Source organism: Megalobrama amblycephala, linkage group LG11 (assembly GCF_018812025.1).
Source record: "Megalobrama amblycephala isolate DHTTF-2021 linkage group LG11, ASM1881202v1, whole genome shotgun sequence".
Classification (NCBI taxonomy): domain Eukaryota; kingdom Metazoa; phylum Chordata; class Actinopteri; order Cypriniformes; family Xenocyprididae; genus Megalobrama; species Megalobrama amblycephala.
Genome location: NC_063054.1, coordinates 10,790,361 through 10,816,774, shown reverse-complemented (window position 1 = coordinate 10,816,774; position 26,414 = coordinate 10,790,361). Strand labels below are relative to the sequence as shown.

The window sequence follows — 26,414 nt, the reverse complement described above, 5'->3', positions numbered from 1 at the left end:
ATATAAAGTCAGAATTACATGATATAAAATCAGAATTGTGTGATATAAAGTCAGAATTGTGTGATATAAAGTCAGAATTACATGATATAAAGTCAGAATTGTTAGATATAAAGTCAGAATTACGTGATAAAGTCAGAATTACATGATATAAAGTCAGAATTGTGTGATATAAAGTCAGAATTGTGTGATATAAAGTCAGAATTACGTGATATAAAGTCAGAATTACGTGATAAAGTCAGAATTGAGTGATGTAAAGTCAGAATTGCGAGAAAGTGTCAAATTTTTCACCCTTTTCACCTCTGCATTATTACTTATATTTTCGCTTTCACCCATAGCCTCTTTCCATCCATGTTCATCTTTGCACAGTAATGTCATGCACGCTGTATTTTTGAAGGGACGGGAGAGCGAGTTCACTTTCACTTATCACTTTCTATATAATTACAGATGTTACTTTTAATTAAACATATACTAGTGGTTAAAATGTGTTTGTGTATATGAGATCAAATAAAAAAAACAATCCTGGCATATGCCTGCCATATACAAACCCATGAGTCGGGTGGAGCCTCGAGTCCACTAGGTTGCACAGGGCCTCACAGCATGCTCGTGACGGCCCTGTTATATGGTGTGCAAATAAACCTCAAATTTATCATATCTTATTTATCATATCTTATGTTTATGTCTGCATGGTTACCATCAGTGTAATCATATCCTATCAGCTGCAGGCTCTTATCATTGCAGACTAACTCTTATTGTTCTATAAATTGGTAAATAAACATATACACTGATGGTTAGAAGAGAAGAGCTCAGTAAAGAGATCTCATGGCTTCTCTTCATACATTTCTCATTCTGTCCATATGTGCCACGGCTCTGTGTTTGGTGAGTCCAGAATTCAGTACTTTGTGTGTCGGGGGGTTCAGTTTTGTGATCATATGTTGAATAATGCATGCTAAGCAAAAGCAAATGATCATATTTTAGAGCACAGCTAGTTTAGTTGTATTCAAATGTATTGAACCTGTTCAGGATTGAATGAGTTTTATGATGAATTGGTTTCATAATAGTAGGTTATACAAGATCAAGGCTTGCACTGTAATCATTTGTTGATGTAAATGTGCACTTTGACACTTTTCTCAAATGTTTTCTTTCAAAGCCAACATCTTCACTGTCAGGTGAGTGAGTCACAATAATCACATTCTCTCAAAAACACATTTGATTTTTAAAGGATTTTATATTCTATGCTCTGGATTATTTATTTATTTATTTTAAAGGCAAAACGGAGATCTATGTAGATAATGGAAATGACAAGGCTATATTTGAAATAAATGAAGGTTTGTGGAAACATTAATATGCATCTTTAATCTGTAGCATTATTTCAAAACCACTTCTGCAGTAACTGCTGTGTTGTTCAACAGAGGCAGGACTTAACCTGGTGGAAGGAGACATTCTGATAGAGGAGGTCAGTGTTTTAGAAAACACATTCTCATAAAACACTTTCTATTAACAGGCTACAAAATAGGACCTGAAACCTGTATATATATATAAAAAAAAAAATCTAAAAAATGTTGTAACTAAAATTTAGGACGTGTAAATATAGTTGTGTAAATTGTCAAGCAATAAACAAACATAAAAAATAAAATAGTCTTTTAGGAGATGCTTAACATTCAGAAAGTGCTTAAACATCAGGATGTAGATTAGCTGTTTTTTTATTTGATTTGATTTTAATTAATTTTCTACGAGGTTTCTAACTAAAATCTTGGATGTTTAAATATATAATTTTAAATTTTTTCAAGCAATAAACAAACATCAAAATTAATAAAATAAAATAAAAGGGTAAACAAGTTATAGGGTAACTTGCACATGAAACAACAGGGATGTGTAAATCAAGCTAAATCCATGTTTGGTTTGTGTTTAACAGGGAAAAGGCAGAAACACTATTCTGGGTGAACGGTATCTCTGGCCTACCACTGTGCCGTACTTCCTCGACAGCAGCCTTGGTAGGTGAATCTATAGAATACTTTCTATTGAATGCTTTACAGTTGTGCTCAAAAGTTTACAGCTTTATTCCTAAACTGTGTGTGGTGGATGATCTACGGCTGTTTGCTTGTTTTGTGACGGTTTTTCATGAGTCCCCTGTTTGACTCCTGAGTAGTAAAACTACCCAACGTTCTTCAGGTCCTGCATAATTTTCAGTTTTCCAGCATCTTTTGCATAATTTGAACCCTTTCCAGCAGTAACTGTATGATTTTGAGATCCATCTTTTCACACTGAGGACAACTGGGGGACTCAAACACAACTATTAAAAAAGGTTCAAACGTTCACTGATGCACCAGAAGGAAAACTATGCATTGAGAGCCGAAGAATTTTTCGGGACCTGGTGGATTTTTCTGAAGAACATTAACTGCTCAGGACAAACAAGGGACTCAAGAACAGCCATTACAAAACAAACAGTCATGGATCATCCAGGTAATGACACAAAGTATTAAGAATCAATCAAGGGTATGTAAAAACTTTTGAACTGGGTCATTTTAAAAAAATTCTGTTTTTTTAGAGCCCGAGCACTGATGGTGTGAGGACCCTATTGTAATTGCTCAGTCAATTCTTCTTCTTCTCCAAATCAAATCACATTTTTGAGGGCCTAAACATGCTCGAAAACTCATGAAACTTTGCACATGCATCAGAAGTGGTGAAAATGTATGTCTGATATGGGTTTCAGAATTAGGTGTGGCAAAATGGCTCAATAGCGCCACCTACAAAATTTCAATTAAGTATGAAATTCGGTAGACATGTATAACAGCTCAATACCTACAAAAAAGTCCCTGCATGGGTGCAAAATCTGAAAACCCAACAAGAAGTGAGATATTTTGAATTTTTGCAGTTTTTGCCATTTCTAGAAGTTGTACTTTAACAAATTCCTCCTAGAGCTTTAATCAGATCAACATCATATTTGGTCAGTCTGGCTTTTGAGATGTTAAATTGTGAAGATCTAGAGTGTGAAGAAGTGTGTGTCTGTGGCGGCCTGACAAAATTCGATGTTTCGCCATGAAACAGGAAGTTGTTTTAACTCGGGCATACAATGTCCGATCTGCCCCAAATTTCACGTTTTATTAGAGTCCTGGCCTGAAGACATTAACATGCCAATATTCAGTTATAGTCAAAGCACCACCTGCTGACAGCAGGAAGTGTGGCACGTCAAAATGACTTATTTTATCCATATTTGTAATGACCATATTTTTCCTATATTTACACACTTGCATGTCATCCACTGTTTACTGTTTTCTTAAGGCCTTCGGGTGGCGGTTAGCCTGGGTGCGAGGGCCCTTTCATCGCTGCTTGCAGCTTTAATTTCTTGTTTTTTCTTCTTGTGGACTATGTAAACATTTATGTAAAATATCTTACTCAGGACAGTACTAAATAAAAAATGGCATACATTTTATATGATCTCTCTTATTTTGTTAAAATAATTAACATTTTGCAGATTCTTTTGAGCACAACTGTAATGCTTTGATCTTTATCTGATATTCTCATTCTAACTTAACCTTTTAAAATCTCTCGCTCGCTGTCGCTCTTTCTCTTGTTCTTTCACAATTTTCAACAGAAATCAATGCCAAAGGTGTGATACTGAAAGCATTTGAGCAATTCAGACTCAAGACTTGTATTGACTTCAAACCCTGGAGTGGAGAGCCAAACTACATTTCTGTGTTTAAAGGCAGCGGGTGAGGAAACTTCACACATTACACTCAATAATTCTATCCACGTTGATATTAATGGATGGAACATATTGTGCTCTCACATCTTTTCAATACAAAAACAGAAAAAGATATTAAAAATGTAATAATTAAAATTTATTAAATGGTTACACTTTATTTTGATGGTCCACTTTAGACATTCTACTAAGTAACTTATTAAGAGTTTTAGGTATTAGGTGTTAGGGTTAAGTGTTAGCAGATATTAAGAAGAGAGCCTACTAATACTGTAATGACTGCTTGTTGACATGTAGTTACAAATAAATGAGTGTTAGTTGTCATAGCTGCATAGGTACATAGTTAGTAAGATGCCTACACTTTAAAATGCCAATTAAAGAGGTGATTGATTATGATTTCTCTTTTTTAACTTTAGTTAGTGTGTAATGTTGCTGTTTGAGCATAAACAACATCTGCAAACTTACGACACTCATAGTTCAATGCAAAGAAGATGTTTTCTTTTAAATAATTCTGTTTAAGGATTACAACAAACGGCTGGTATTGACTACTAGTTAGTGACATCACTAACCCTAAAATTTACATAAACCCCACCCCCAAGAACACACAACAAAGGGAGTGAGGCCATGTTGGGCTGCTTTAGAGAAGAGGAAGAGTTGTTGTAGTAGAGCGTCATTTTACGCCGGACTGCTTCACAAACGAGGGTCAATTCGACACTGGATTTGCACAAAAGGTTAACATGACGGCACATGCTAGTGGATGAGAGTTGAATCAACTCCACAGCAACTACATCAATTTCATAAAGAGTCTCTCCATCAGCGTCGACTCCGGTTTGAACAATGTAAGGCTGAACACCGTTACTGACAATCCTCATTTTGGCTGCGTGAGATTCTCCAGCTTTGTTGTTGTTGAGCTGTTAAAGCTCCGCCCTCTTCTGGAAAGGGGGCTGGGAGCAGCAGCTCATTTGCATTTAAAGGGACACACATAAATGCAGTGTTTTTGCTCACACCCAAATAGAGGCAAATTTGACAAGCTATAATAAATGATCTGTGGGGTATTTTGAGCTCAAACTTACACATTCTGGAGACACCAGAGACTTATAGATATTACATCTTGTAAAAGGAGCATTATAGGTCCTGTGACGTAACGGCTGCCTTTCCCTTATTGTCAGCGCCACCCCATTTTTTAAATTGCCACCCTTCACCAGCTTCGCGACTGCAGTGGGTGTGAGAGAGAGGAGGCGCGCTGAAATATCCAGGACTGGCGGCGTGTGATAACGCACATCTGAAGATAAATTAAGCCTCATCACCGCCGCTGTTTAATGCTGAGCGTGCCTCTCCTCGGGAGACCGGTCTCTTTCCCCTGTGCATGCAAGCTGGTGTCCTCATGGGTCCAGGAAAGGGAGCTCGGAGGGACTCCCACACGGCCATAGATGTGAGTCGCCGGACCCGCGGTCCGGAATGGAGAAGCATGCGTAACGCCACCGACAGGATTAGTACACCGGGCCGCTATTCCCCTAAGTTGTCATGGTTTAAAGAGGACGAGCCGCTGTGCCGGAGCCACCACCCCTCGCGTCTTGGACCGAAGAGAGAGAAGCGGGTGCGGCCGCCGGACCCCGCCCCTTACCTGGACCCATCTTATCCGCTCACTACCCTTCCTTCACATTTCCCCGGCACAACGAGCACACCAGGTCCCCTGTTTATTTGGACACTTTATTTTCTGTTTTGGGGGGTTTCTGTTTATTTCTGTTAAAAAAAGCCACAGTCCCCTTTAATGAAATGTTGGAAGAGCAAAAATATCTGAAATAATATGTTGAAATAATATTCTTGCTTGGGCTTAGATAAGAGAACATTTTAGCATTAACATATTAGCATTTCATAACTATTCAACCATGTGCAAGCTGCAACAGAATGAAGAACTTTTTCTTCACAGTGACAGTAGCACGAAATTCAGGATTTTTCTCTGTTCCAGATGTTACTCAATGGTGGGGAACCGACAGATGGGAAAACAGGAGTTGTCAATTGGTGAAAACTGTGACCATTTAGGAATAGTGGAGCATGAGTTTCTGCATGCGTTGGGTTTCTGGCACGAGCAGTCCAGATCTGACAGAGACGACTACGTCACCATAGTGTGGGACCAGATTGAAGAGGGTAATAACTGAATTCATAAACATATCAATTCGTGCCATCTCTTTTTAGTGATATTCTGTCTTGCCAATCTCTTTACTATATTCTATTATTACATTAATCTATTTCCTGGTTTGTTTCTCACATAGGTAAAGAGCGAATCTTCGATTTAAATGATGAAACAGTTTCAAGCTCTCTCGGTGTGCCTTATGATTATGTTTCGCTCATGCACTACGGTAAGATGGCCTTCAACAAAGGCAACAAGCCAACCATCGTTACCAAGATACCAGAATTCTTGGATGTGATTGGTCAAAGCATGGAGTTTAGTGACAGTGACCTGCTCAAGCTAAACAGGCTATACAACTGTAGTAAGTTTATGATTACACTTTATAACACACTTTATGTGGGAGACCAGTTGACCTTGACTGGTTGAATAATCCTCCATTATTTTTTTATAAATATATTGAAATTAGCCTGACTGATAAACTGCTTGCTCAGATAAAACATTTCCTAAAGCATCTTTCAAAATTCTTCCAGCTAGAACCTCAACTTTTCTGGACTCTTGCCACTTTGAGGGACCGAATATCTGTGGTATGATCCAGGGAGATGGTGGAAATGCCAAGTGGGCTCGTGTACAAACTGTAGAGGGCGGTCCAAAGACGGACTACACCACTCTGGGTCAATGTCAAGGTATATGAACACCCATAAACACAAAAGCAGGATTCAACCCAACAACTGCCTGCATGCTCTTTTTTTTTTTCTTTTGGAGCCACATAACTGTTGCCGATGAAACGTCATGCAAGTGAGCTAACAGAACTTAGTTTTCCATTTATGCACCATCGCGCAGGGTAGCCCCGCCCATTGTGAAATCTCATTGGTCCAAAATCCCTATAACAACCTCAAATATCATCTGATTGCCTGTGATTAATTACGTCCAAAATCACATAGTGTCTAGTAAGCACTACATTTGGTTTGTTCATCACAAATGCGCATTTCACCAGAAGTAGTAGGTTGTTCGTCTAACATTTTTTAAATGTTACTAGTTTCAGAGAACATTCAAGTTACATTCCCATAATGATTGCAAAAAGAAAAAAGAAAAAAAAGGAATGTTGCCTTGACACTCACATTTTTTGTTCAAAAACATTTTAAAATAATAACTTAATGGGAATGTTAGCTGAGGTTGCATGTGAATAACTTCCACATACTGTAGCAAAAGAAAAAAAAGAAAGAAAAATGTCAGTTGTCAGGTAATTTATCACATAGTATAGCGTTAAAGGGTTAGTTCACCCAAAAATGAAATTTCTGTCATTAATTACTAACCCTCATATCATACCACACCTGTAAGACCTTCATTCATCTTCAGAATAGAAAATTAAGATATTTTTGATGAAATCTGAGAGGTATATGACTCATCCAGAGACAGCAATATATTCAACACTTTCAAGGTCCAGAAAGGTACTAAAGACATCCTTAAAACAGTCGACGTGACTGCAGTGGTTCAACCTTAATTTCATGAAGCGAGCAGAATACTGTTTGTGCACAAAAACAAAACAAAAATAACTTTATTCAGCAATCTCTTCTCTTCCTTGTCATTATCCTTACGTAGCTTTAAGATTGTAAATTATTGTAAGATTTCTTTATATTTCTGATGTTAACTATCACAGAAATGCATCATCACAGTCTTATCACATCATATTTAGTTAGTCCAAAGATTCTCTTGGGTGTATCATGTGGAAAAATGTATTTATCAAATGTTGTTAAATGTTGTCTGTTCACTGGTCACTGCTGTGAAAAAAGTTGAATAATTCATAGTGCATAATCCTGAACTGATAACCCTTTATGATTAAGGTGGCACTTTGGTCTTCATGACAAACATTTTACTGACACTATAAGGAAATATCATTCTTATACAGATACATTGCCCGCAAATTACTTGCGCTACATATATTTTGCTGTGCTAGCAATAAACAGGTTTGTCAACAGAATCTCAAAGTAGGCTTTTATTAATGAAATCAAGAAGTGAATTACTCACCCACTGCTTTAAAACACATATCTGCTTGGGTATGATTCAACAATTGTAGGCACTTCATTTTGAACACTTCATATGAAAATGGCCAATTAAGCATGAATGGCTGATTTATATCTAATTTAATATATATATATATATATATATATATATATATATATATATATATATATATATATTTATTTTGTATAACATTTGAATGTAAATGGTCCTCTTCCTGACATAATGCAAGAGCTGCTAACAGAGCATCCTGCAGATCACCTTTATGAAAAAAACGCTGAATATCCACTCACACCACACTACATTATCCACAAAAATGAAGATTCGTTATATGACAACTTGTTCCACAAATGAGATTGGGGGGAGGCATTAGGAAGTTTGATTTGATTTATTAATTTATTTAAAGAAATAATTTATGACGTGCAAAATGATCTCACATTTAAGGGGTGGTTTCCCGACAGGGTTTAAATTAAGACAGGAATAGGTCTTATGGCTTAAAATGTGTCTTAAAAGTGGCTTTCTGAAACATGTACAGATTACTAACACCTGGACTATGGAGTCCTGAACTAAAATAAACAGGATGAATTTAAAACCAACTGTGCTTAATCTGAATTAGCATGACTGAGGTTGCCTATAAAACATGAAATGAACCAAGAAAAGCTTAAAATTATATGAAGCTGAGAAGCAAATCCTAGAGAAAAAAAAAATGGCAGCAGAAAAAAAGATTGCAATCAAAAAAATCTTTACTGAACAAGAGAAAACTCTTAAAGAAAATATTTATTACCCTACTGTTTTGTGAACATCTGTGAGTGGACATTAGTTATTCAATACATATGGAAGAATATAAAAATAAACCACAAAAAGACTACTGCTAATGCCTGAAGAGAGAGGTTTACGACTGGCGGAGACCTGCAAATAGGAATATTTGTGAACCAGCAATCTTTGGAGAACATGCAACGACTGCATGGCAAAAGACCCCTGTCAAGCTCCTGAAATTTGCAGATGACACAACAGTCATCAGCCTTATCCAAAGCGGTGACGAGTCTGCTGACAGACTGGAGGTTGAACATGGTTCACCCAATTCGTTTAATACGTAGATTCAGAAATGAAATGCCACTGTGCATTGCTTGGAGATGAACAGTTCTGATTTGTCTATATATTTTCATTGGCAAATTGAGCAAAACAGACAATATTGTGTCAACAGTAACTCAATATTAACTTCTTATTTATTTAACTGTTGTATAAAATCAGTATCACATTTGCACTAATGCTATTCTGGACAGAAAAACATCACTCGTGTGATATATGACAAATCTTCATTTTTGCAGATATAGATATAGCTTAACATAATTTTTGCCCCATATCTTGGATTTTAGGGAGACCCCACTGCTTAAAGCCCCACACAAGCAGAACTCATAATAGGAAAACAACATACATGCACTTAGATCACACCGGAATAGAATTAACATATGGGGAAACTGTCAAAAAGCACCGTCTTCGGATAGATGTTAAACCGAGGTTGCTCTCTGTGGTCATAAAAATAACCCCGACATGCCAAACTTCCCATTGGCTTTACATGGCCTCCTAATCATCCCCATACACTGTTTCTCACTCTGTCTCCTCTCCACCTAAGCTGGTGTGTGGTGGGCGTTCTGGCGCAATATGGGCCGTCGCAACGGTGGATGCTGCACATTGGTGGTGGTTGAAGTCCCTTCAATATGAACGATTTGAGTGCCCAGAAAAGCCTATATAAATGTAAGGAATTACTACATAAAATTCTTAGACATAACACTCTTTAGACTTGCTATACTCCTTTACAAAGTTCCTCGACTTGAGGGAACGAAAAAAGTTCCTGAACCACCTTGGCCTCCTGCAGAGGCCGCAGCTGGCCTTCTTGTGTAACTGAAGCACGGCTATTCGAATGCAAGGTTTGCAGCTCAAGAACTGGTGTGGCTGCACATGGGACTGCCAGAGTACTGAAAGTGCTCGACAGGGGTCCTGGCCTGCCCTCCGGGTTAGGCACGACTGTAGAGGAGGCCGGTGCTGGGGCTGTGGCGGCACTTCCTTAATAAGGTGCCAATCTGTCTCTGTGCACGACCACCTTCCTACCCCTCGGAGGCAACTGAACTTGGTAAACAATTTCTCTAATTTTCTCCAGAACACTGCACGGCCTAACATACTGGGAGTCAAGTTTAGGGCACCTGCCCTTCTTTCTCTGAGGGCTGTACACCCACACCAGCTCTCCTGCTGTGAAATGCCACGGTTTTGCCTTCAGGTTGAAACTTCTCTTCTGCCAGGTCCCCGCTTTTAACAACTGCTTCCTTGCAAAATTACGAGCGGCTTCCAATGAGTCCTGATGCTTTCTAGCATACTCAGGGCCCGGTGGCACATCAGGTGCTTCAGGTGACCTCCCAAAGGTTGAGTCTTGCAAGGCGGATCAGCACACAATTAGGATAAATGGCAAGTGTGAATTCCTTGTTTTGTGGATCCCTAATTTTTTGCACATCACTGAGAAGACACGACTCAAAATCCGGCACTTGGTCATGTGAATGGATTCTGCGACCCCCCCCCAAACCACATGAAAATGCCACCCACCAATGTGTTCACCACTGTCTCGGCTTCTTGGTCAGGCAGTGCGTAAGCTTCTGGCCATTTAGTGAAATAATCTATAGCTGTCGGCACAAACCTGTTACCCCTCTCCAAACATGGAAAGGGCCCATTACATCCACCCTCGCTCTCTCCATTGGACTCCCAACAGGGAACTGTTGCAGGGGAGCGAGGGACTGGCCAGGTGGGCCATTGCGGGCAGTGCAACCATCACACTGCCAACAAAAATCATCCACATCTCTCCTCACAAACCCCCAGAAAAAACTCTTGACATGTTTGAGTGTTTTTAAAACCCCAAAGTGTCCAGACACTTCTGTCTCATGGGCAGCCCTGATAACCTCCTCCCACAGCGACCTCTGCGCCACCTCCTCTCCCCAGTAACAGGGTCTTCCACTCCCTCTCTAACACCCAGTCTCGCAGACGCAGGTCTTTGAATTTGGCCCCTAAGTTTTTTGTGAGAAAGAGAATGGCCACTTCCTCCCACAGAGGTCGTTGCTGAGTTTGGACCCACTGGATTACTGGCTGCAGGTCCACATCTTCCTCTTGCAGCCATCTCCAGTCCTCTACTCACACTGTCCTCATGGTATTGCCATGCTTACAAACCACAGAAGCACCACGGGCATCTGGGTTCTCCAGCTCTCTGTCCCTGGCTTCCCTTTTCTCAAAGTACAGACACTGGACGCTAAGCATGGTCGACGAGAAAGAGTGTCTGCGTTTGCATGGCCTGACCCTGGATGTTGTACTACCCTCATGTTGTATGCCTGAAGTTCTTAATCCAGCGTGCCAGCTGGACCTCTTGCTTCCTGGTAGGTTTAGTTTAAGCCTCAATTTAATCCTGGAGTAGCTCTAGTCTTCCTACATGAAATCATCTTAAACTCTGGACTAGACTAAGTCTTGGACTATTTAAAACCGTGACAGAGAAAGCAGATTTTTGTTAATCTGGTTTAAAAGGCCATTTTAATTTAGGACTAAGCTTAATCTCTGTACGGGATACCACCCCATAAGGTTCAAAGAGGTGTGAGAAAGTAAGACTGGCTTAGTAGTCTATTATCTAATAATGTTTATACTTTTACAGGGGTTGGGCTCTTCATGCATTTCAGCACAGCCACAGGTACCCAAGGAGACAAGGCTTACCTGGAAAGTCGCCTCTTTTACCCCAAAAGACGCTCCCAATGCCTGCAGTTCTATTATTACAGCAGTGGGGGCGCTGATGACCAGCTAAACATCTGGGTGCGTGAATACACCGCTGAAAACCCCAAAGGAGACCTGAGATTCATTCATGAGATCAGCGGTAAATAAATCAAAATATTCAAAACACCAAATAAAGAATTGTATTTAATGTTAAAGGTGTGGTCACATGAACCATTGCTCAGCAAAATTTCACAGATGAAATGCAGTCATTCCAATAGGAATCTGTGCAATTGGGATTTTCAAATGAAAAAGTTCCCCATGCAGATTTCAGTTGTGTTAAAGTTGATCACGTGAATTCATCGCCTTGACCAACAGAAAGCTGCTTGGTTTGAAAGTGACTTCTGCGTGAGCTTCTTTATCATCTCTCACTATTGACAGTAAACATTTTTAAAGAGTTAGTTCACCCAAAAATGAAAATTTTGTCATTTATTACTCACCCTCATGTCGTTCTACACCCATAAGACCTTCGTTAATCTTCGGAACACAAATTGAGATATTTTAGTTGAAATCCGATGGCTCAGTGAGGCCTCCATAGGGAGCAATGACATTTCCTCTCTCAAGATCCATAAAAGGTACTAAAAACATTTAAATCAGTTCATGTGAGTACAGTGGTTCAATATTAATATTATAAAGCGACGAGAATATTTTTGGTGCGCCAAAAAACAAACAAAATAACGACTTATTTAGTGATGGCTGATTTCAAAACACTGCTTCAGGAAGCATCGGAGCACAAATGAATCAGTGTATCGAATTACAATTCAGATCGCGTGTCAAACTGCCAATGGCTGAAATCACGACTTTGGTGCTCCGAAAAGCAGATTTGATACACTAATTCATTATGCTCCGATGCTTCCTGAGGCAGTGTTTTGAAATTGGCCATCACTAAATAAGTTGTTTAAATAACTTTTTTTTTTTTGGCGCTCCAAATATATTCTCGTCGCTTCATAATATTAATTTTCAACTACTGTACTCACATGAACTGATTTAGATGTGTTTTTAGTACCTTTATGGATCTTGAGAGAGGAAATGTCATTGCTCCCTATGAAGGCCTCATTGAGCCATCAGATTTCAACAAAAATATCTTAATTTGTGTTCTGAAGATTAACGAAGGTCTTACGGGTGTGGAACGGCATGAGGGCAAGTAATAAATGACAGAATTTTTTGGGTGAACTAACCCTTTAAATTTGACTAACATGTCCACACCTTAAAGTTGTGGGAAAATCTAGGGTGTGCTTCCCAAAAGCTTAGTAAGCCTAAGTAGATCATAAAACCATGCCATCAATGGTCTCTACAATCAACTTTGCTCACTATGCTTTTGAGAAACGCAGCCCAAGTCATTCCAATAGGGATCCACACGTTTCGGAGTCTCATATGGGGGCAAAAATGTTTCCCACAAATGTTTTGCTCATGTTCCAGTTGGTTACATGAACTTGACGCCCTGACCAACACAAAGGTGCTTGGTGTGAATGTAACTTCTGCAAAATTTAGTGACCACACCTTAAGGATAAATTGTTAAGCTATGGGTAATGCATATTTGTACTGTTTAGGTGGGCTTAAAGACTCCTGGGAACTACACCATGTGACGCTGGATGTCTCTGATAAATTCAGAGTGGTGTTTGAAGGAGTTAAAGGAAGAGACACATCAAAGGGTGGCCTGTCTCTGGATGACATCAACCTCTCGGAGACCCAGTGTCCTCAGTACACTTGGCGTATTCGTGATTTTACCAGTCTTCTTGCTACAACTGCTGTTGGCACCGCAACCTACAGCCCCCGCTTCCGATCCCCAGATGGTTACTAATTTCAGATGAGTTTGTACATTAATGGCTTTACAGGTAGCCTAGATAAAATGGCAGTCTACCTCCACTTGACCTCTGGACCTTATGATGATAATCTCCAATGGCCGTGTCCATGGCGACAGGCATCCATGGAGCTGATGGACCAGAATCCAGACATCCAACACCGCATGAACAACGTGATGATGATCACTACTGATCCAAACGAGATCTTCACTAACTGTAAGATATAAACAGAGTTGGGGAGGCATGAAATCAGCAGATATTAGGCATTTTTATGAGCCATTAATGCATATATGCCAAGTACAGATACACATTCTAGATTATTTAGGATACGTCTACATTAATTTGAATATGTTTGAAAATGATTGTATTCATTTCAAAATGCTCTCTATCCACAAGAATTTTCCAAGATTCTTGTCCACACTGAAATGTCGGGTAGCACTTAAATCATCTTACTGCTCATACGGAAATCATAAAATCTCACTGTCATTAATTACTCACCCTCGTGCCATTTTACACCCGCAAGACCTTCGTTCATCTTCGGAACTCAAATTAAGATATTTTAGTTGAAATCCAATGGCTCAGTGAGGCCTGCATAGCCAGCAATGACATTTCCTCTCTCAAGATCCATTAATGCACTAAAAACAGTTTATGTGAGTACAGTGGTTCAATATAATATTATAAAGCAACGAGAATAGTTTTGGTGGGCCAAAAAAATTAAATAGGCAAATACTTAAGAGACTTGATCATTGTAGCAGTGATTCATGAAGATTCTAGCATGTTACTGTATCAGTGTGTTGAGAACAGTTCGGTTTAAAGCGCCATAGTCACGTGATTTCAGGAGTGTGTGTAGCGGTTTGATCCGAATTCATTAATTCGAACACATGTAGGAAGGTCATAATGCACCGAAGCTTCCTGAAGCAGTGTTTTGAAATCGGCCATACAAAGTCTAGATTCATCATTTTGGCTCAAATTGTGACCAAGAATGGTTGGGAGTCGCTTGAAGATTGAAAAGAACCACTGTCTCACATGAACTGATTTAAATGTTTTTAGTACCTTTATGATCTTGACCAAGGAAACTGACGCACCTCTTGATGGCTAAATAAGGCATCACGGAGCTAATCGGATTTCCATCAAGAGGTGCATCTTAATTTTTGGTCCGAAGATCTTGTATTGACAATGGTCTTACGAGGTGTGAACGGCACTGAGCTGTGAAAGTCTCCTCCAGCACATGACCAGAAGACTTTCATTTTTGGGTGAACAAACCCTTTAAGGTCTGGACTCAGAGGTGACAATTCATGTGTGAAAATTATTCTTCATGCTCCCTCTCCAACCATTCTTTCACAATTTGAGCCTGATGAATCCTTACATTGTCATCCTGGAATAATGGCCATGATGTGTCTTCCTACATGGTTGTTTAAGAAAAGAAAAGCTACAACCTCCAATTAGGGTTAGAAGAAACTGTTGCCCAAACATATAACATGCTAGACAATATAATAATCACTGCAATAATGATCCAAACATAGACTCAAGTATTTGCCTATTCAAAACCAAAATGTATTTATTTTTTTGGCCAGGGCACAGTATCTCACCACTCCACTTACTGGTGCATCCAGGTTGCACAAAAAAAAAAAAAAAAAAAAAAAACAATAATATTTTATATATATATATATATATATATATACACACAAAATTATGATTGCCATTTCATGTATGTTCTGCTGCAGGACAGCAATATTCTGTCATCTTTGCATGAATGTAATTTGAAGACTGTAAATTAACATTTATTTTAATAAAACTATGAAAATGAATAGCATTTGATTTATTGATTTATTTAATCAGAAACAATGCACATTAATAATACATACAATATGTAATGCACCAGATTTAGCCAACACTGGCTAATTTTCATCCGTAGTCCCTTTTGGCAGGTTGATGTTAAGGACAGGAAGAAAAAATATAAACAAAAAATATTAATACACCAATTTAAGAACAAAAAGAAAATATGAGAGCAGAAAAAAAAAAAAACTAAGAATATTAAAACAAAATACAGACTACCATACCATATCCATAAGTCACTATAAATGATCACAATTTTGAAGGGTCAATAACCATGTTTTCAGCTTTTTCAAGAAACCACAATTTCCTGTTAAATGTTTTAATTTTTTCAGCTCTACTGGGAGTCTATTCCACTCATGTGTTCAGGTGTAACAGGCACAACAATGGCAGTATAATCATAGATATCTATGGTTACAAAATGCATCACATGACTAAACATGCGTCGTCATTTTTGAATACGTCCATTTTCAGTTCAGACTAAAATGTGAAAACGTTTTCAGATTTATCCAGTTGGGAAAGCATCTTCAGAGATAAATGAAAAACAGAAGGCCACAATGTAAAGAAAATGATTCACAACATCCAAATTAATGTAGATGTAGCCTTAGAGATAAATGACAAGAAAAGGTGTTTGATAAATCGCATGTTCTCTCTTTGCGCAGCCATGGGTAATGTGGAGTATTTCTGGGATGACCCACGGAAAGTAGGCCGTCTAGTCACTGACAAAGATGGCAGTCGATATTACCGGGGACCCGGTTATGGTACCAGTAGATACATCACACATGATCGTCTGAAGAGCCGAAGCTTCATTAAAGGAGATGATGTCATCTTCCTCCTCTGCATTGAAGGTTTCTGAGCAGCAAGTTTTTATTCTATTCCTGTGAGATTCCTATGATATATGACATAAGTAGACTTAAAGGGTTAGTTCACCCAAAAATGAAAATTCTGTCATTTATTACTTACCCTCATGTCGTTTCACTCCCGTAAGACCTTTGTTAAATCTTCAGAACACAAATTAAGATATTTTAGTTGAAATCCGATAGCTTCGTGAGGCCTTCATAGGGAGCAATGACATTTCCTCTCTCAAGATCCATAAAGGTTCTAAAAACATATTTAAATCAGTTCATGTGAGTACAGTGGTTCAATATTAATAATATTATAAAGCGACGAGAATACTTTTGGTGCGGCAAAAAAACAAAATAACGACTTATATAGTGATGGCCGATTTCAAAACACTGCTTCAGGAAGCTTCAGAGCATTGTGAATCAGTGTGTTGAATCTGCAGTTCGGAGCGCCAAAGTCACGTGATTTCTGCAGTTTAGCGGTTTGACACGCGATCCGATTCATGATTCGACACACTGATTCATCTGTGCTCCGATGCTTTCTGAAGCAGTGTTTTGAAATCGGCCATCACTAAATAAGTCGTTATTTTGTTTTTTTGCCACACCAAAAATATTCTCGTCGCTTTATAATATTAATATTGAACCACTGTACTCACATGAACTGATTTAAATATGTTTTTAGTACATTAATGGATCTTGACAGAGGAAGTGACATTGCTCCCTATGGAGGCCTCACGGAGCCATCGGATTTAAACTAAAATATCTTAATTTGTATTCCGAAGATTAATGAAGGTCTTACGGGTGTGGAACGACATGAGGGTGAGTAATAAATGACAGAATTTTCATTTTTGGGTGAACCAACCCTTTAAGTATGAATGTTTAACTTTATCAATAGATGTGACTGGACTTTTGGAGCCTCAGTCAAGAGAGTTTTGGAGACCGGGATGCAGAGAACTGCGGTTAGAGATTGAGGACCCCGTTGAAAGCTCTACAGCAACAGTGACAGTAAATGTTTTTGTGGGAGCTGTAATGTTCCTTGGTCTTGTTGCGAGTGCACTGTTCTACGTGTGAAGGAGAAGACGACAGATGGAAAGAGAGACAGGGATATTGAGCCGGAGAGGACTGATGGTTGTGAGTGTCCATATGCACAACTCAGTTTTCTTCTTCCACACCTGACAACTGTACCATTATCAAATATAAATGCATCCAACTCCTATTATACTGATTTCTCTCTTACAGAACCAAAAAAAGTCAATTTAAAAGAAGAGTGGACTAAAGCAGGCTCTAATGACGTCATGAATGCAGGATGAATCCTGCCCTTCATTACTGAGCTGGATCTACTGAATCATAACTGGCCTTTAAAATGTATGACTCAACCTAAATAAATAAAAATTGATCAAAAAATATATACTCAACCATTAATGCTCACACAATTTATTAGTAATTTGTTACTGTCTGTAATAAAGTGCTGGCATATAAATAATTGCAATGTAATCTACATTTCTGAATTCACAAAAGCTGCAGCTGTCCATTGACAATCCTTTAGATGAGAAACACCACGTTCTCTGAGAGCATGACCTGGTTGTCATCCTGCATGCGCTCCAGCAGAAGGTTAATCTCGGTCTGGTCAAACTCCTCGTCCTGGCCTTTGTTAATGTGAGTCAGAAGATCAGGCACTGCCACAGACTGAGACCGGGTCACCTTGAAGGCCTTCAGTAGAGCCGCCTTGAAGACTTTCAATCTAAAAATGTTGCAAAAGGTCACATGAAACGCTGTCAAAAATCAGTCTCCATATCTAATGTGCAGTTAGCCTGTTAAATTGACTAAAACAAATGTAAATAAAATAAGGAAATGGAAACAAAAAGGAGAAGAACCAATCCAATTCTAATTTATTATTAACGTCTTAACTGCTGATGGATAGACAAGTTGGACAGATTCGTGCCAAGGAGCAACATTTTTCACAATTTGTCATTTACAAAATTGTAAAACACTTAAATATAAAGTATGGTTTTGATCGTTTTCCATAGTGGAATTGGGGACGAGAGTGAGAGAGCCCAAGTGTAGTCTGGTGGAATAATTGTATGATCGATGTAGTGCAAACTTTTCTAATTAGTGGAAAATTAATGTAGGAAAATTCACATTATTGGCAGAGGCCAGAATCTCATATATGAAAATGGAGAGGACTGTACCTGTCCTGACTGATGTCAGCCTTCTTCCTCTGACTGCTCCTCTGAGACACCGGCCTGCTCTTCTGACTCGACTGAGCTGTCATCAAACAACATCACCACATTTGGACCAGTTTCAAACTTATATCACTAAAAACATTCAAAACATTAACCCTGTAAAGCCCGACATGAGAAATTAGTCAGGATTTTGATTCTATGATTATTGTTTATGATTTTGATTAGTTTATGATTGCTTTGATTATGATTTTATAATTAAAGATCTGTAGTTTGTGTGTATTGTGCAAACATAATGCAATGCAATGACGACGAGAGATCTACAAATATACGTTCCTCAATAGCCTGATGGATCATATTCGATACTGACATTTCAATTTGATTTTCCTAAAAATTGATGAATGGATAAATCAAATCATCTTTCATCTTGAAATATTACAAGCAATATAAAAGTTAGTTTATTTTATAAAGCTCATTAAGCTTGTCAGAGCAAAAAGACACATGTACCACAATGTGAAGGGGGTGTTTTTAAAATTCTACTAAAAGGCATTTTACTCACAAAAAAAGTATGAGTCAATCAGACAACAGAAGACATGTAGAAGATGTTTTGATCATGTTGAAAGTTTAGATGCCTTATTTTACGTAACATATGATACAGTAGGCTTTACAGGGTTCAAATTCAGTGTAGAGAAAAACAAATTAACTGGGTTGAACTGCCTTGACATTTAATAAAACAAATAAACAAGAACCTGCATTGGTTCCTAGCAAAGTTGACTTACTGTTTTCCTCCTCTGTGAAATCATAAGGGTCAGAGTCTTCTCCTTCTTGGGTCATTTCCACATCATCATCTTTAGAGATGCGAGAACGCTTCCTGTAGACAGAGTCAGTTAACGCCTGCTACTTCATTTGATCTTACTGTAGCGTCAACCTCCCATTCACACTGACCTCAGGCTCCTTTGACTTTCTGTCTCTTGGCTCTGAGAGACGTCCATCTCGGAGTCCTCAGGTACCTTCCTCTTCTTATCCTTCTCCAGAATCTAGTCATACCAAATTACATTAAACATATAGGGAACAGCACCACCAGTGCTCGGGTCCTAAAAAGTGACACCGAACTACTATTCTGGATGTGAACGGTTGCGTACCTTTTTGAAATAAGCAAACTGCATGAGTTCAAGTGCAGCTTCTGCATCTCCCAGATCGATGGTTTTACTCATGCGGGCTTTGGCATGAGCTGTAGACAACCGAATCATGGTCTCCAGAGCTCGTGCCGTCACAGGCATCGTCTGTGGGAATGGATACAGATCCAAACCAAACAATTGCAGAGTAACAATAGTATGATCCATAATATAAATGCATAGTGGTACATCTGATCTTTAAACGGGCTCTACAGACCCTGGCGGAGTCACTGTTGACTTGGTCATGGCTCCGGAGTCTGGAATACTCTTCTGCTATGTAGTCCGACGCCTCCTGCGTCAGGACTGGCTTCACCAGCTTAGCAACATGGATATACTTCCTGATGAACTCCATGGTAACAACCTTCTCCCTTTCAAATGATAATGAGCACCACAGAAACCCAATGGATTACGGTAGACTGACTTTGTTACACACTTTCTAAGGAAATGAAGTAGATTTTAAATCTAAGTGAAGAGAGATGTACTTTTTCTTCCTGTGGCCATGCAGGACAGTGTCTTTTTTCTCATAGATCTGTAGCTCCTGCTCAGCTGCTTCTGTGATGTTTGGGTCGTCTGTGGCGAATACGTCTACTGTACTTCCCAGCGGCATTGCTGTTGGTACAGACATGACAGAATGAGAGTAACAGCTGACTAAAGCGTCATAATATGTATGAGAGAAATGCAAAAAATATGTAAAAAAAAAAAAAAAAGTAAAAATAAATTATGTACTTGTTTGTGCATCTGAATAGAGATACGATTTTATATAAAAATAAATAAAATTACATATGCACGTGTCTATTGAGAGAAACAATGTAAAATATTTATATACACACACACACGTATACACAATATGAATTTTATAATTTTATTTCTCCAAACAATAATTATATAGAATTTGAAATCTATTTAAAAATATTTTTAACAGATTATATATCAAATATTTATTAAAATATATTTGCTTAAAATATAAAGTTAAAGTTAATGTTATTTTAATCACCAATAGCACTACCAAAATAAATATTTTACAAAAAAATATTGAATATTAAATTATAATTGAAAGTGTATATAATACATACTTGATAGTATAAGTAGTATTTTGTTTCACTTCAGTAAAATAATTAACTGTTGTTATCAATCAACTTCTTAGCTAGTGTACACAAGTCGTTTTATGATTAAAATAGTCCACCAACTAAAAAAAAAAAAAGTTTGATAACCATCGATCTATTCTACACACATCTCCAGTGCTGTTTGTGCTCTGGCCTCCAGATGGCAGTCTCACCTGCTCCCTCAGGTTCTCCCGGCGCTCTGTATCGATGCATCCGCAGCACATGCTCTGAGATCTCCCGATCGCTATCTGGATCCATCTGGTCCAGAACAATGAAGAGCAGATCAAACCGGGAAAGCAAGGAATCCTGGAGCCCGATGTTCTCCATCGGGGTCTTATACTGATCATACTGGGTGAAGAATACCGTAGGATTATTAGAAACGAAAGCAAACCAACTACCATATATATTTGACCAATGAAGCCAATAGTCATCATTTACCCTTCCATACACCGGGTTAGCAGCAGCTAACACACTGCAGCGAGCATTAAGCCTCGCCTGAATCCCAGCTTTGGAAATGGTGACCCTGCCCTGCTCCATCACCTCATGGATGGCTGTTCGGTCCATGTCAGACATCTTATCAAATTCATCAATGCACACCACACCTCTGTCAGCAAGAACCATGGCTCCGGCCTCCAAACGACGCTCGCCTGCATCAGACAGAGGATGAAATGCACTTCAAGTTTTAGCTTCTACCTCATCATGCCAATTTTAAGATGCCATTGTTGTCAGATTTGACAAATCTTGAAAAAGTTGAATTCTTGCAGGAATAGAAAATGTCTACTCAAAGGCATTCCCTGATACACACTGAGTGAAATGATTTGTCAAGAAATGTCTGATTTTTTGGGTGAACATATGCATGTGTACTTGTCAACAAATGTTAGAAGTGTTACCCGTCTCTTGATCAGTCGTGACCGCAGCCGTCAGACCCACCCCAGATGAGCCTCGTCCAGTGGTGGGAATTGCCCTCGGAGCAGTGAACAAAACATACCGCAGCAACTGAGACTTCGCTACTGAAGGATCTCCTGAAAACAGACAAATGAAAAACTGAACTATGGGTCCAGACATGACTTAACTAATCAACCAATAAATAAATAAAGTTTCATACAAGCAAATAAAATTCATATAAATAAAATAGAAAAGTTGAATCTATTAAGGTTTTAATTTTATTTAATCTATATATTCATATAAATTAAATATTTGTTTTAAATTCAATCTTTAAGTTTAATGTATTTATACTAATGTAATATATTGATATAAAATGTTTATTTATTCCAATTAAAAGAGAATTACTATAAATTAATTGTATGAATAAATTAAACTTTTATAATCTGTATTTATATATATATATATATATATATATATATATATATATATATATATATATATATATATATATATATATATATATATATAGATTAAATGTAAATAAAATTAATCTAAATAATTCTTAAATGTATATAAATGGATTGCTTTAAGTTAAATATTTATGCAAATGTAAAGTATATTATAATAAATTCTTATAAGAATTTATAATTTAATTTTAATTTATATTTTCTAATACTATAGATACTACTAATAAATAAAATATAAATAAGAATTTATCATTTATGTCTTAAAACATTTATGTAATGATTTTATAATTTATATTTTTATAATTTTTTTAAATTTATATTTTATAATAATTGTAGAAACAAATTAATTTATACAAATACATTATTCATAAATACATTTATATAAGTAAAATAAATTTGTATAGTTATAAATAAATATTTAATCAATATATTCATATAAAAAATAAATAAATAAATACCTGACATGGCACCAGATACACATTTAAGTTCAAATAAACACTGCACAAGTCCCTTTTAGAGCTCTTCTGACTTTTAACTACATAAATGTCATTTTATATATTTTCACAAAATGCAAAACAAAAGCATGCACTTCACTGGCAGATTGCTTAAAGTTGGTGCTCTGCCAAAAATAGTCTGTTTATAAAGTTTAATATATATTTCCCTTCGATACATTTTCACAAAACTATCATAAACATCACAAACCTATGAGCAGAATATTTATGTCTCCTCTGATGCGTGTTCCGTTCTCCAGGTTGGTCTCATTGCCTCCCAACAGCAGACACAGAATGGCCTTCTTTATGTACTCATGACCATGGATACTGGGAGCCAAAGAACGGCTCAGCTGCTCAAACACATCCTGAAACAGAACAATACTCTTACCTTGCATATAAAAGATGAAACCGATCAGGGCTGAGTTTCACTAAAGCACTGCGAGCCTAAATACTTTGTAGAAATCATTAGCACTACTCTATGGTCTAATTTGAGAATTGCAGCCGAGTTTAGAATAAATCACTTAGTAAATGAAGCTGTCTGTCTTCTTACTTTAGAATGAGCTTTGCAAAACTTCTTGATCTTGGCAATATCATCTGCAGAGAACGTCGGCACAATCTCTTTACTCATAAGCTTCACATTGTTAGCCAACAGGATTGTTCTGCAGAATCAAGAAGTTCGTTTGAGGACATGAAATTCCAACCCCGATCATGTGAAAGTTCAACTATACACTTACCTGAAGGTCCCAGAAGTGAAGCCACCCTGTTTCGCAGGCAAGCAACGGTAGACCCCTACAATCTGCACGCGGTCACCTGGTTTCACCCGGTCAACGAGGTCATCGTTCGCAATGATGTCGACAGATCGCGGCAGCTGTCCTGCTGGGGCTTTCTCAGGCATCTCCTGTATGGTCAGTGTCTGGTGGTCCTTATAGCAGCACAGCCCAAACTCTGTCTCCAGAGGATTGTTTTCTTCATCCTACACATGCCAGATTCATTGTGTGATTCTTGTGTCATCATTACATTAAGTCATGTGGTTATCATGGCATGGTCATTTACTGGGATTTTGCCAACTAGGACACGCTCCTAGATAAACATCCATGTTGGTAGGAATTGGTTACAGGACCAAAAAAAAAATAATAATAATAAATAAATAAATTAATTAATTAAAAATATAAATGAAATACATAATTTATTTATTAAATTTATTTGTTTAACTATATATTAATTTGTTAAAAATAATCAAATAGTTAAATAGTTGAATACAGTTTATTAAATTAGTTCAATAAATAAAATTATATATCTTTTTTGATAGTTAAATTAAATATACATTTATAATTTGAATTGAAATCTTTATTCAATTCTTATTTATAAACTACATTAAAATAATTAACCATTTAATTTAACTTTTTATCAAAATAATAATAGTTATACATTTATAATTTTATTTAACTACTTATTGTTAAAAACTTAAATGGTTAAATATAGCTTAGTTTATAAATAAGCAAACAGTTCCACAAATAGTTAAATATACATTTATAATTTTATTTATTTAACTATTTATTAAACTCTTTATTTGCTTATTTATAAACTGTTAATTTTTTAGTTTAATAGTGTATAAGCAAATAGCTTAAGTTTATTAAATTAGTTTAATAGTTAAAAACAATACATAACTTTATTATTTGGTTAAACAATTTAACCATTTAATTTCTTTTATTTGTTTATTAAACTATATTTAAACATTTAATTTAACTTTTAAACAAAATAGGTTACATGTATTTATAATTTTATTTATTAAACATTTATTTTTTTGCTTATGTATAAAAGTATTACACTTCAATAAATAGTTTAATAAATAAAAATCATAAATACATGCAACTGATTTTGTTAAAAAGTTTAATTAAATGGTTTAACTAATAGTTTAATAGTTTACAAATAAGCAAATACATAAACTGTTTAATAAATAGTTTATTAAATTACTTAAATAGTTAAGATTATAAATACATTTAACCATTTATTATTTTGTTGAAATGTTAAATAAAAAGGTAAATGAATAGGTGAATATAGTTTATAAATAAGAAAAAAAAATAAATAAATAACGCATACAAACATAACTTACTTTGGTTGGATAGATGGCACTGGAAGGAAAAGCATCCAATGAAGTAAGATCAGTGTATTTTCGTTCCAGGGTTTTCTTAGTGGCTGGACAATAGTGGACACTGCGCATAATCTTGGGCCTGACCAAGGAACCTACAGATCACATCAAAATTACATGTTAGAAAAGACAACTTGTGTCCAACTTAAAATAATGCATAATGATCACTGGGTGGAATAAACATGCACATCACATTATACAGTAGATCTACACTAAGTGTGAATCCACAGCTCTGACCTAAACACTTCAAATCTATATTAAAAAAAGTCCTAAAAAAAAAAAATCCTACTCACACTTGGTCACAATCCCTTCCACGCACACAAGATTTCCCAGAAAGCGTGCGCTTAGAGTACGTGGAGACACATGTTTGCTCCCAAAGCTGCCCTCAAAACCAACGTAGAACTCTTCAAACTGCTTAGCGTAAGTGGTGTCTATTGAAGCAACGAGGTCCTTCAGGGCTTTCTGGAACGCCACCAGCTCAGCAAAAGCATTCTTCAGTAATCTGTTGAGAAGAGACCATTAATCAGATCAGTGGCAGAAGATTCAGGGACAAATTCATGGACAAAGTACTTCATGATATGCAAAAACATTTTTTATTCATTTTTAAAATAATGCTCACTCTTTAGCTCTTTTTTCACTTTTTCGTCGCAGATCATTAATGTTAACAATAAGGCGACACTGGCCCTCGGACACCATACTCCTGACCTTCTCATGATAAATACCCTGGTCTTGCTGTAAACGACAAAAGATTTAGTGTAACTAAGTGTTTAAACAAAACAGACAAGTTAAAGACACAGACGAAAACAATTCACATCATCATCCAAAAAGTCCAGGTACTCCCTCTGTGACTCTCTCAGCTCAAGGTCCTCTAGCCCACTATCCATTTCTGCTACAGCATGTACATTACAAACACTACAATATCAAATCATTTGCAAGTCAACGTGGAAAATCAAACACAAACATAAAACACAACCACACGTCTATCTTGGAAACCAGGTGGGGCCAATCAATTATGTTAATTAGGCTCATTAACCTATTCAGAGCCATTATCAATTATACAACTGCAGAGACCTAGCTGATTCCAACTATTGCCTTGTCCAAGTACCCACACTTGTGGTCTTGGCCACTTGAGAGCTCGTGCACACAACAGGAAGTAAGTGCACAAGACTGTCCCATGTCTTAAAAATGCCCAAGTGAAGTGCCCTTAATGCACACTAAACCCACACTATCTTGAATACGCTTCTATATATTAATTATATATTACATATAATTTGGTAGTAAAATATAAAGTGTTACGCATTTTATTGATGCAAAGATGAGTAGGCTATGTGTATTTTGTACAACATTTGCAACTGCTGTTTATCACTTAAAGGGGCTCTATGTAAGATTTTTACTTTAATAAAGCATAAAAATACCCCAATATGTTTGCAGATATTTAGGAAACATGCCAAGTTCACCTACTTGTTTCTCAGAAAAACATTGCTACAGCCAAATATTCTACTTTGAAAATGTGCGTTCCGTGTCGAATGTCTGTTTTTGTTTTGGTCCTTGCGAAACCTCGTGCTGCAGTTTATCCAATAGTACTTCAACATCACAGGTTGCCAGTTGGCGGAAAACACCGCGTTATTACAACCATGGAAACCAGCAAACAAACAGGCAATAACGTCAGCTGCGCGTTCTCGCTCTCTTCTCTGTCACGGTGAAGTGACACACACCAGTGCGGGCGCCTCCTCTCTCTCTCGTCTCATTCGCTCCGGTAAGCGCGCGCACCACTGAGCGGTGGAGCGGACAAGCCACGAACAGACACAGAAGTCAAACAGAGTCACAAGTACCAAAATGAGTGGC

At 37.3% G+C, this 26,414-nt stretch overlaps 1 protein-coding gene and 1 pseudogene across 3 annotated transcripts; one reads left to right on the top strand and one right to left on the bottom strand.

Moving 5' to 3' along the window:
- The first annotated feature begins 165 nt into the window (after nt 1-165).
- On the top strand, nt 166-17,429 carry LOC125278728 (annotated as a pseudogene).
- Nucleotides 17,430-17,537: 108 nt separating this feature from the next.
- On the bottom strand, nt 17,538-26,049 carry mcm3l (MCM3 minichromosome maintenance deficient 3 (S. cerevisiae), like). Of its 3 annotated transcripts, none has more exons than XM_048208639.1 (17): nt 26,031-26,049; nt 25,189-25,301; nt 24,863-25,071; nt 24,534-24,664; nt 23,155-23,393; nt 22,971-23,079; nt 22,632-22,785; nt 21,468-21,599; nt 21,016-21,224; nt 20,751-20,925; nt 19,957-20,083; nt 19,692-19,842; nt 19,442-19,582; nt 19,245-19,336; nt 19,079-19,170; nt 18,309-18,384; nt 17,538-17,860 (listed from the first exon to the last, which is right to left on the bottom strand). In XM_048208639.1, the coding sequence occupies exons 2-17, from the start codon at nt 25,263-25,265 to the stop codon at nt 17,662-17,664; spliced, it is 2,313 nt and encodes a 770-aa protein (XP_048064596.1). In that variant the 5' UTR covers nt 25,266-25,301; nt 26,031-26,049; the 3' UTR covers nt 17,538-17,661. The 3 variants fall into 3 exon arrangements, with proteins under 3 accessions (XP_048064596.1, XP_048064595.1, XP_048064597.1); XM_048208638.1 differs by lacking the exon at nt 26,031-26,049 and adding an exon at nt 25,382-25,576; XM_048208640.1 differs by lacking the exon at nt 25,189-25,301.
- Between the last annotated feature and the right edge of the window lie 365 nt (nt 26,050-26,414).

Coding starts and splice junctions, on each gene's coding strand:
- mcm3l (XM_048208638.1), bottom strand. CDS start 25,453: ATGGATAGTGGGCTAGAGGACCTTGAGCTGAGAGAGTCACAGAGGGAG. Junction 24,665..24,862: donor GGAAGGGATTGTGACCAAGT/GTGAGTAGGATT, acceptor TGTGATCTGTAG/GTTCCTTGGTCAGGCCCAAG. Junction 20,926..21,015: donor CTAACCCGGTGTATGGAAGG/GTAAATGATGAC, acceptor TTCTTCACCCAG/TATGATCAGTATAAGACCCC.